General features: G+C 46.2%; 1 protein-coding gene across 6 annotated transcripts in view; it reads right to left on the bottom strand.

Moving 5' to 3' along the window:
* Window positions 1–382: 382 nt before the first annotated feature.
* LOC311101419 (myosin-10-like) overlaps window positions 383–11346 on the bottom strand; it is a gene marked incomplete at its 5' end in the record, with an annotated part of 84553 nt that continues 73589 nt past the window's right edge. For all 6 annotated transcript variants that reach the window (XM_084142556.1, XM_084142560.1, XM_084142559.1 and 3 more), the window contains 23 exons: window positions 383–2133; window positions 2321–2493; window positions 3194–3302; window positions 3608–3816; window positions 4022–4234; window positions 4367–4495; window positions 4604–4765; window positions 4921–5133; window positions 5313–5525; window positions 5662–5910; window positions 6056–6208; window positions 6809–6913; window positions 7031–7237; window positions 7408–7765; window positions 8421–8592; window positions 8685–8808; window positions 8917–9054; window positions 9210–9416; window positions 9790–9921; window positions 10089–10197; window positions 10347–10507; window positions 10744–10813; window positions 11107–11228. In XM_084142556.1, coding sequence (XP_083998682.1) covers window positions 1977–2133; window positions 2321–2493; window positions 3194–3302; window positions 3608–3816; window positions 4022–4234; window positions 4367–4495; window positions 4604–4765; window positions 4921–5133; window positions 5313–5525; window positions 5662–5910; window positions 6056–6208; window positions 6809–6913; window positions 7031–7237; window positions 7408–7765; window positions 8421–8592; window positions 8685–8808; window positions 8917–9054; window positions 9210–9416; window positions 9790–9921; window positions 10089–10197; window positions 10347–10507; window positions 10744–10813; window positions 11107–11228 — 3885 coding nt within the window. In that variant the 3' untranslated portion in view covers window positions 383–1976. The remainder of the gene's footprint in view (window positions 2134–2320; window positions 2494–3193; window positions 3303–3607; window positions 3817–4021; window positions 4235–4366; window positions 4496–4603; window positions 4766–4920; window positions 5134–5312; window positions 5526–5661; window positions 5911–6055; window positions 6209–6808; window positions 6914–7030; window positions 7238–7407; window positions 7766–8420; window positions 8593–8684; window positions 8809–8916; window positions 9055–9209; window positions 9417–9789; window positions 9922–10088; window positions 10198–10346; window positions 10508–10743; window positions 10814–11106; window positions 11229–11346) is intronic.

Below are 11346 nucleotides of genomic sequence, written 5' to 3'. Positions count from 1 at the left end.
ATTCTATTTATTTAATCAATTTTAGAATAAGGCTGTAACGTAACAAAATGTGGAAAGTCAAGGGGTCTGAATACTTTCCGAATGCACTGTATAAGAGGCAATCCCTATCTAAAAAGTGGAATGAAAAAATATTGTTTAAAAAAACAGTTAATAATATTACAATCATATTGTGTGTCTGTGCACAGTCTATCGTCTACGCACTCCCTCAGGGTTTTAATGGAACAGCAAATACAATAAAGTAATGGGACAATGAATGGCAATGTAACATAGACCATACATCACATATCAGTTTGGAAGACAGTCTTGACCCACAATTACTGTGGGAAAGACTAAGAGGACATCAACGTGTTGTACAGGAAAAAATTAAAATAAAATACATTTTCTATAATGGATATGTTTATTGGTCTTTTACAACAACAACAAAAAGTATAGAAACACAAGAAATAAAAGGAGATGATGAATACCTGGTTGTCAACAGCCAGTCCACTAATAATAACAACCTTCAGGATGTTTAAGCTTTGAACCCAATGAAATCCTACTTTATGCCAGGCAGACAGAAGGCTCCATATATCATTCTGTTTTAACACTGGTTCACACCAACACGATGGGAGCAGTGCTTATGGTATGATATGACACTAAAGCTATGAAACTGGTTCAAACACTACATGTTCTTTCCCCATGTCCATCCAAGTTGCTTTATTGAGAAGTGTCTAAGGCACTTTCAAACGAAACATTAGAGAAACCTTTTCCCCCCAATTTGTTATTGCTTAAAATGAATAATAAAGGCCTCAAATATGTAATTAGCATTTACATAATGGTAATTTATGTTTAACATTTAACAATCAAGGCATCAACAAAAGTGTGCACATTCAAATTGATCTATTGCTCAACCCTGAACCACTGAATTAAAACCAATGCTCTAACAATCAATAAACCTCAATAAAACATTAATTACCCTTCTGTAAATCATGCTCATATTATTTAGCCATTTGTAATGCATTGATTGATATTAAGGTGACACGAGGTGACAAAGAAACCTTATGCATTTTGAGTTAAGCATTTTGTACATGGTACAGAAAACATACCTGAATAGGCAGAATTATACAGAGCAATATTGTACACATTTGGGCTGTCTTCCTAAAAAAAGGGCCATTGCTCCCAAGTCTGACAAACCTAATTCCACACACTATCGTACACCACTTAAAGTAGATTGATATGTCAAATATAAAATGGTGGGTTATTGGACACTGTTATAATGGTAAAGCTAACAGGGTCTTTTGCTGGTCATATATATAGGGGAAGTGCTGAGGCAACATGGCGTGGTACAATCTCATTCACTACAAACCTGCTACCAAATAATCAAAGAATGTCTGCCTGAAAAAACCCTTATTCACATACAGTTATTTTTATACTAAACTAAGTAGATTGCAGTATCTCTATGACATGGTTTTGATGAAAAAATTAAGTGGGATCGTCATTTAGGTTACTATTTTAAAATAATTCCCTCGCTTATGCTGTGCTTTGTTTGACATATCCTGGTCCAATCCTGTACAATCATCAAAGACACGTTTATACCGACTTGTGTGCAGTCGTCCAGCTGTTTGCCAGTAAGCCAACTGAAATGACAATGGTTAAATTCTAGCTAGAGGGCTGTTTGATTCTAATGGGTGTTCCAGGGAACTAGCTTAACATAATGATGGTAAAGTCCTGTTATTTGTTTTCGAGTGCCTATGCACACTCAGACTCCTATGCAATTTAAATGCACTTTTATCTGCAATTGGTCTTAAAAACAAATCCAAGGCTTGATGTGCAGTATATTCATATAGAGGAGATTATGGATTTGCTTGGCCCTGCAGCTTGCCATTGAGGGGTAAGGCAGAGTAGTGGGGTCCACTGCTGGTGTCTGGGGTTAGGAGGACAGGGGTAAGGGTGGTGGGGGCGGAGGCCATGCTGCATGTGGGCTGGAGGGAGAGCTTCTACTCTGGTTGGGGAGCTGCTGGCGTCTCGTTGGCATTGGCGTCGGTGGGCTTGTTTTCCACCTCGTCGTCGGATAGGAGGTCAAGCGATGCTCCCTCCACCTGCAGCTGACGCCTGCCCGAGCGGCTGGAGGAGAAACTGATGGGGCCTCCACGCCTGCAGGGGACAGGGGAGGCCAGGAGAGGTGGAGAGGTATTAGTAACAAGGGCCATCAATGTGGCCAATATACACAAATATCATCTTAGAGTTAACCTCCATACTAACTAGGACCCACTGTGGGCAGTTTGTGTGTATGTGTGTGTGTACTGTGTCAGTATGTGTGTGTGTGTGGGGCTCTAAATACCTGAGGCGGCTCTTGAGTGTGTTGACCTCGCGGCTGAGGCCCTCGCTGGCCTCGGTGGCATCGTCCACCTCCCTCTGCAGCTTCCTGCGGTAGGCGTTGGCCCGTGTGGCCTCCTCCTCAACCTCCTCAAGCTGCCTCTTCAGCTGCTTCATCCGAGAGTTGGCCTTCTCCATCTGACTCAGCCAGGAGTCACATCAGACATCAACAGTGATGAACAGTCAATACTAATACTTACAATACTCAGCAGTCCTGTGGTCCAATGGTTACTGGAAATAACCTACTGTAGGAAAGACTCCAATCCTAAATCTTCACACCTATCCAATCCTGTTCCACCTTTGTAAGTTTTACTGAATTGGATATAATTCCTTCTTTAGCTATGTAAATCAAAAAAATGCACTATGCAGAATTCGCCTAATTTCTGTTTATGTGTCAAAACAAGCAGTCATTGTGTAGCGAATCCCTAACCAAAAATATATGTATTTTCAGCTGATGTACAAAACCGAAAGTAAAAGACGCAAAAACTAAACTTAAGAACGGGAAGCATAGAAATAGCGCACATAGAACAGATCTATCGCTTTTTAGACTTGTTTTCAATGAGAATTAAAGATCTATAGTCTCCTGTAGCTCAGTTGGTAGAGCATGGCGCTTGCAACGCCAGGGTTGTGGGTTCATTTCCCACGGGGGGCCAGTATGAAAATGTATGCACTCACTAACTGTAAGTCGCTCTGGATAAAAGCGTCTGCTAAATGACTAAAATGTAAATGTAAAATCTATAACTCACATTTCTATGTGAATTTGGTCAGGTTTCCCAAAAAGTTACATATTGTAGCTTTAAGATCTGGGACGTCCAAACATCCGTAACGAGCTCCTCACCTGTTCCTTGTACTGGTCGGCATGGCGACGCTCGTCCTCCACCTGCATGCACACCTCCTTCAGCTTCTTCTCTGTCCGTCTCACAAGCTTATTGGCCGCTGCTCGCTCCCTGAGAGGAGGAAAGAGGAATGAGGTCATATGACATATAGGTCATATCACCACAGGAACCTCACTGTAACAAAGGCTGTCAGTCATAGATCTTCAAGTACATCTCTTAAGATTGCAAGGAGCTCCAAATTGCTTTTGACTCATTACATTGATCACATGAACATTTTGATTATATTCAAGAACCTCTCTTCCAACGGGCTAAGCTTTTTCTAAACCCCTCATTAACTCCTCCTGAGTCTTGGTCTACTATTTCACCCTGTCTAATAAGGTTTGGAGTTGTTATAAGAGAGTTGCTGTATTTCTCACTTGGCCTCCTGCTCCAGCTGCTCCTCCAGCTGCAGTATCTTGGCCTCCAGGGCGGTAATGGAGGCCTTGAACCGGCTCTTCACGGAGCCCTCCAGCTCGCCCAGCTTGGCCCGCAGCTCCTTGTTCTGCCTCTCCAGCTGCTGCCGCGCATTCTCACTCTTCTGAGCCACGCTGCGCTCCGACACAAGCTCCAGGGTCAGGGTGTCCACCTGGGGGAGGGGAGGGGGAAGAGAGAGGTGGAGAGAGGAAAACAGGGGTGAATGAAGGAGAGAAGGGGAAAGTGAGAGAGAGATAAGAGTGCTTTTTCTGGTAGGGGCTGAATAATGGATTGTTCCCTAACAGTCAGAAGAACAAGGGTAATATGATTACAATGATCAAGTTTGCAACCTGAAAAGGTTTCCTCCTGGCTCATACCTGCATGGTGGTCTTGCGGAAGCGGTCATTGAGCAGCTCCATGTTGCCCTGTTCCTCCTCTAGTTCCTCCTCCAGCTGAGCAATGCGAGCCTCCAGCCTCCTTTTCTCATCCATCAAGGCAGACTTGCCCGAGGTGCTGTTGGAGATCTCGTCCGCTAGCTCATCCCGTTCCTGCTCTGCGTGGCGCCGCGCCCTCTCTGACGCCGCCAGGTCCTACAGGGCAGAGGTCACAGAGGTCAAACACAGGTCACCATTTCTCACAGTAAGACGAGCCAGTCTAGAATACAGGAAACAGCAGACCAAGACACATAGTTATGACAGGAGCAATCCTACAGCCCACTGTACCTCATGCAGCTGGAGAACCTCGGCCTCCAGGCTCTTCAGCTTCTTCTCGTTCTCCTTAGATTGGGAGAATATCTCGTCCCGAGAGGCCCGGGCGTCCTCCAACTCCCTCTGGTAGTCTTTCATCTGGGCCTGAGGGAGAAAGTGGAGATAGATCGAATCCCATTATTGATTTATTATTATTATTATTTATTTATTTGTCTTGTCTTGTCTGTTCCACAGACAGTGTGAGTTTCTCACCTGCAGTTTGCGTAGCTGCTTGATGGCCTCGTCACGGGCCTTGTTGGCGCCCTCTATCTGTCCCACCATGTCCTTCAGGTCCATCTCCAGCTTCTTCTTAGCAGCCACGGCCAGGGCTCTCTGCTTCCTCTCATCCTCCAGCTCTGCCTCCATCTCACGCACCTGAGGAGACCAGGACAGACCCGGTCAGAGGAGGGGAAGGGGGTGGTGGACATTCACTGAGGGTATGACAACATATTCTTCCTGGCACTTATTTTTTTTTGGGGGGGGCACCACACAATTCTTGTTGGTATGGAAGTGATGCGTCCTCTATGCACCTGTTTGACAAGTGCCCTCTTCTTCTCATCGTTCTGGTCGTCTCGCCCCTGCAGGTCTCTCTCATACTGGGCCTTCATGGCCTGCATGTTGACCTCCAGACGCAGCTTGGCGTCCTCTGTGGCCTGCAGCTCGTCCTCCAGCTCCTCCAGCTGAGTCTTCATCTCCTCCAGCTGCTGCTCCAGAGTCCTCTTGGACTTCTCCAACTCATGGACCTGGACAGGGGTAGAGAAGATACTTTGAGGTGATGCTATTTGGAATGAACTGGCCTTTTAAAGTTTAGGTTTAACCTACTTTTTTAATGTATGATGCAGAGCAGTCCATTTTAAAACAACAGATGCAAACATTTCTGCCCTCAGCTGAACAAAACACAGGTATTCAGTGCAACACTCACGTTCTTGCCCACGTCATCCTTGGAGCTCATCAGGTCCTCCATCTCACTCCTCAGCTGCTTGTTGAGTCTCTCAAACTCCTCCTTGGCCTCCAGAGCCTCATCCAGTGCCCGGGCCAGAGACAGGGACTTGGTCTCCTTCTCCCTGGCCTCCGCCTCAGCCTTGTCCCTCTCCTCAGCGTAGCGTGCAGAGATGTTCTTCTCCTCAGCCAGCAGCTACAACACAGGACAAACACTGACTTACAGAAGGAAAAGGTCCACCATCTATCTACACAATACCATTACATGCTTTGCTACTAAGACCAAGCCAACTTAGCTACCATTATGGATGGCTTAGAGTGGTCAGTCAAACCTGGTCAAATTTCTTCTGTTTCTTCTCCAAGTTGGAGACGATGGTTCTCTGGTGGTCCAGATCCACCATGAGGTCGTCCAGCTCCTGCTGCAGGCGGGTTTTGGTCTTCTCCATCTTCTCAAAGGCGATGCCCTTCTCCTCCAGCCTCAGGGTGGCCAGCTCCATGTCCTTCTGCAGCTTCCTCTTTACCTCCTCCAGACCCTCCACCATCCCTACGTCATCCTCCAGCTTCTTCTTGGTCTCAACCAGCTACACATACATAATGTTTATAATGATATGATGCTCACTGAAGGATGGCTACAGTAAGTGGTAGCTTGTTATGGTGATATCATCTGTGTTGCAGTTAATGTGTAATATTATTTGAATAGGTACAGTTAAGCTGTAAGGTGCTGACCTGGGCCTGCAGTGTGCACAGCTGTTTCTCCAGGTTCCTGCGCGCCTCCTCGTCCTCCTCCTGCTGCTCCTGCAGGGTGCTCTTCTCCTCCTCCAGCTGGCAGATACGACTGCTCATGTTCAGCTTCTGACGCGTCTCTTCCTGGAGAAGCTCCTACACACACACACACAGACACACACAGACACACACACACACACACCATATCACAAAGGTGTGACATGGACATGGAAACAGAATGCCACCTCCTCTTAACTTAAAGGCCTAATGCAGCCATTTTTATATCAACATCAAATAATTTCTTGGTAACAATTAAGTACTTTACTGTAATAGATTTCCATTAAAATGGGCAACAATAGCTTTTTAGCAAAAAACTTTTTCTAAAGCAACGATTTTGCTAGGACTGTATGGGAGTGGTTTGAGGGGAGGGGAAAACTTAAAACTAGCTGTTATTGGCAGAGAGGTTTGGAACTCTCTTTGTTATTGGTCTATTAACCAGTTTACCGCATGGCGATGTCACCATGGAAAGCTGAAACTCCCACCCATGCAAACCTGCTGATTAGAAGGTCTTGCATAGATTGTATTTTCAACCAGCAACTAGGAAATAACACTGATCAAATTTGTTCAATGTTAGTTTCATCAGCTGTTGTACAATATTATATAAAACACAGGAAAAACTTAATTTTGACTGCTATGGGCCTTTAAGAGACACATGATGTGTTCCTCTCCAATGAGAGGTTGTCCAGTCTAGCTCACCTGTGTGTCCTGCAAAGCGCTCTCCAGGACAGTGGTGTCTTTAACCAGCTTGATTCCCTTCCTCTCTGCATCCTCCAGCAGAGCAGACACGCTATCCAGCTCTGTCTGCACACACAGCAAACAGCACAGTTGAGAGACCAGCAGAGGTTAAAGTGTGTGTGTGTGTGTGTGTGTGTGTATATATATATATATTTGTGTGTGCTACAAATGGCCCCCTGTCACCTGTAGTTTGTGGGAGCGGTCGGCCAGCTCTCCCTTGCTCTTCTCTCCCTCTGTGACCCGGGCCATGAACTCCTGGAGCTGGGCCTCCAGCTTCTTCCTCTTGTGTTCTGACTCCGTCTTGGCCTGCTGCAGCCCCTTTACCTCACTGACCAGCTCCTTGTTGGCACTCTCTGTGCTCTGCTTGTTCTTCTCCAGGTTGACCTTGAACTGGACACAGACCAAGATATATTACAATATGAATCATGCTCAGATGACTCAAAACAGGAGAAAAACATTTAAAACAGAGGACGTACTACCTCAACTACCTCATCCACGTGAAACATTTTCTTGTGTTTGTCAACTAAACATGACCATGCTGTTGTTGTGAAGCCACCCACCCTCTTGGCCTGCTCCAGCTGCTCAGATAGCTCCTCCAGGGCCGTGGAGTGTCTCTGTCTCATCTCCTGGATCTGGGCCTCGTGGTTCTTGGTCTCCTCGTCGATGGCCTTCTTCAGCTCCGTCACCTCCTGCTCACGCTTGGTCCGGAGCTCCTGCTGGGCTGCGGTGGTGTCCAGGGTGTCCTCCAGCTCCGTCTTTAAGGCCTCCAGCTCCTCACTCAGGTCTCTCTTGAGTTTCTCAGCCTTGTTCCTGGAGACCTTTTCTGATTCCAGGTCCTCCTGCAGCTCTGCCAGCTGGGCCTGTAGTTCCCGTACCTGCTTCAGGGCATTGTTCTTCTGGGTCCCCTCATCGTCTCCCCTGACACACACACACACACACATTTAAATTCTTTATTAGGATGCAAAATAAAACATTGTAGTACATGTACAAAGGACCCCAATTAGTCATAGGCCTATGCATGGACAGTTGAACCAAGTTGCTATGCATGTCTTTTCCACTGGGTGGCAGTATAAGAGCATATATCCTGATATAAACACAGATACCTGGTTTCTGTCACTACCATTGAGTATGTCAGTTGGTCCTGATAGAGCTGTGTGTTTTTAATGGCCAGTGATCAACACAGACTAGATGTGGGGCCACCATTTACACATTCCATCCCAGTGAGATCTCCTGAATAAATAGCTGCTGGGTGGTCTGGTCAGCACCATATCATGACGAGAGGGCATAAAAATGGTAAATGCTCATAGGGTTTTAATAGCCAGATTACCGGTGCAAGTCTGGCCAACAGTAGACTGTTAAATATGGTATATAAAAGACAGTTGTTGAGACAATTAAAATAGAATTTGATGACAACGCTACACAGCTATGTGATAATTACCTCAGTCTAAGTCAGTCAGAGAATCAGACTTCCTCTCAGTCAAACACCTTCCAATGGCAAAAGACAGCTGAACTACATCTCCAGGTGGCTTCCATCCAGCTTTGGGCCCTGTCTGTCTGTCTGTCTGTCTCTCACCTGGCCTGTATAGCCTGCAGCTCTTCCTCCTTCTTGGCCAGCTGCACCTTGAGCTCCTCTATCTGGGCCTGCAGCTCAGCTATCTGGTCCTGCAGGTCTGTGGTCTCTCCATCCAGCTTCCTCTTGGCCTTCTCCAGCTCCTGGCGAGTCTTCTCCTCCTTCTTTAAACGCCCTGAAGGGAGAAGGGAAGGAGACGGATGGAGTTAAAGTGTCTGAACTCACTACCTTTAACTAGTGAGACCTTGTAGGTAAGAGGACACCTACCTTCCAGGTCCACCATCATCACCTCCTGCTTGTTCTTTGTCTTGCCCAGGTTCTTGGCCTTCTCCTCCTCCTCAGTCAGCTGGGACATCATCTCATTCACACGGTCATCCAGGAGCTTCTTCTCCTGAAGGGGGAAAGTCAGGTTGTTTTTAAATAATATTGAAGTCCAGCAACATAATGTTAGTAAGGTCCAATATTGCTCAACCCTGGACTGCCTTTCATCTCCACCCACCTTTAGGAACTTGGAGTTCTGGTCCTCCAGGAGCAAGATGTCCTCCTCAAACTTCTTCATCTTGGCCTCGGCTGTCACCTTCTCCAGCTGCAGCTTCTGCCTGGCAGCCTCCTCCTCATCCAACTGCTCCTCCAGGTCCTGGAAGACAAAATCACAGCATCTATCAAGAAGGTAACAGGTAGAAATGTTTTGGGTCCACTGAAAATCTATTTTCTGTCATAAAACACGTGCAACCACTTCCATGTTCAATCTTCTAAAGCTTCCACTCTGCAGTCTCCATGTCTCATCAGTACCTGGATGTGAGACTGCATCTTTTTCTTTTCACTTTGCAGTCCCTGGTTCCTCTCCTCCTCCTCCTCCACTCTGGCCTCCAGGTCATGAAGGATCTCCTCCAGCTCCTGCTTCTTAGCGGCCAGACGGGCTCTCATCTCCTCCGCCTCGGCAAACAGCTCTGTCTCAGCCTGCAGCTGCTCCGCTAGGATGTTCTTCTCCTCAGTCAGCTACACAATGCAAACATGGGAATAATGGAATTAATGGTACAATGCAGAATTTAAGTTCATAAAGGGATGATCCTTAGGGTCTACTCTCTTAGAAAAACATGTTCCAAAAGGGCTCTTTGGCTTTCCCCATAGGATAACCATTTTTGGTTTCAGGTAGAACCCTTTTTGGTTCCAGGTAGAACTATTTTGGGTTCCAGGTAGAACCTTCTGTGAAAAGGGTTCTACATGAAACTCAAAAGAGTTCTACCTGGAACCAAAAAGGGTTCTTCAAAGGGTTATCCTATGTGAACAGATGAATAGCCCTTTTAGGTTCTAGATAGCACCTTTTTTCTAAGAGTGTACTTACTGTAGTTGGTGTGGACTGGATACTGACCTGTGAGTGCTTTCTCTCCATCTCCACCAGTTCTCCTTCCACCTTGGTCTGCTTCTCCTTCACCTTGACCAGCTCATCGTCCTTGGCCTGCATCTCCTCCTCCTGCCTGGTCACCTGCAGCAGGGGCTTCACCTGGGGGCAGGACAGAACACAGACCTGGGGTCAGCCACTGCAGACTCACAAAGGTGGTTATGTTCAAAAGCAGATGATCAGGAGCCTTATCAATGCAATGCTGGTGTTACAAAGACTGATTAGCCATATACAGTAGATATAGTGTAATGTAATGGAGACATGCCTACCTTAGTAAAGAGTCTCCACCACTGCCAATGCTTCAGCTTCAGGTAGGCAGAACAGTTCCTCTGAAGCACCTTCAGACAATTCAGTTGCTGCTGCTTCTTAGCAAACGCCCTGTCAGGAGAGAGAGGGGAGACACATGGTCAGACATACTGACCAAGATGGTCAAAGACAACATATATCTGTGGCATCTTTCTGTGTTGTAGTGGTCATGAAAGAAAGGAAATTAGGAAAGGTAAGGCCATTGCATCTAGAGAACTCACTTGCGGGCCAGGTATCCCCGGCAGACAGACTGGAAGTAGATGATGATGTCAGTGATCTTCAGGTCTCTCTCCTCCTCCAGGTGGGCCAAGACTCCAGCCCTGAAGAAGATCTTACTCTGACCAATCCTGAACAGGTTAGGATCCAACTCCAAGGCTCGGATCTGGAGTGAAAATGGGTCATTCATTTAAATTCAGGGAAGGGAGGCCAAATCATATAATAAACAGTGTAATTTAAGTGATGCCGTATAAATACTAAGGAAGAATCATGTCATGGGTGTTTATGAAGTAGAAATAAAATGTAACATTCTTACTGTACTGTAGCTTGTAAAAGGACTAAGAGCCTCTCCTGAGTTTTCAATGCGTAAACACAGTAAAATAGTGACACACAAATCCTCACCATTCTCTCACAGGCCTGCTTGCCATCCATGAAGCCCTTGGGGATGGCGTTGGGGGTGAGGATCTCATACCTGGCAATAGAGCGAACAGGAGTGTGTAAAGGCACTGGGTCATTACACCACACCTCCATGTTGACTAGCACCAGGGTGTGGAGACGTGAGAGGCCTCAGATCTTGCAGAAGCCTCACTCTTCAGAAATAGAAGAGCTCCATGAGATAGTCAAAACACAACACCCAGGGCAATGGGAAACCAATTACACTTTGCCCTCTGTAATCTATCTCTCAAAAGTAAATATAGGAACTTAACAATTGGGTTGAAATACATAAATAGTCTGTATGAGGTGTGTGTACAGTGAGTACAGTACCTCTGTCTGAATTCCTGGAAGATGATACGGTTGGGGAAGCCCTGTCTGCAGATACGGATCCCCTCCAGAACACCATTACACCTCAGCTGGTCCAGAACCAGGTGGGGGTCTAACTTACCAGCCTATAGGGAGGGAGGGAGGGGCATTGAAGTGAGAGGTTAGGGAGAGGTACAGTACAGTACCAATCTTCATGCAAAGAAGATTATTCTGAACTAATAGCAACTAAATGCTGTTACTGTT

The sequence above is a fragment of the Coregonus lavaretus genome (assembly GCF_964263955.1).
Source record: "Coregonus lavaretus genome assembly, chromosome: 2".
Taxonomy (NCBI): Eukaryota; Metazoa; Chordata; class Actinopteri; order Salmoniformes; family Salmonidae; genus Coregonus; species Coregonus lavaretus.
Note: the sequence above shows the minus strand (reverse complement) of the source record. Positions and strands in the feature narration are given on the sequence as shown.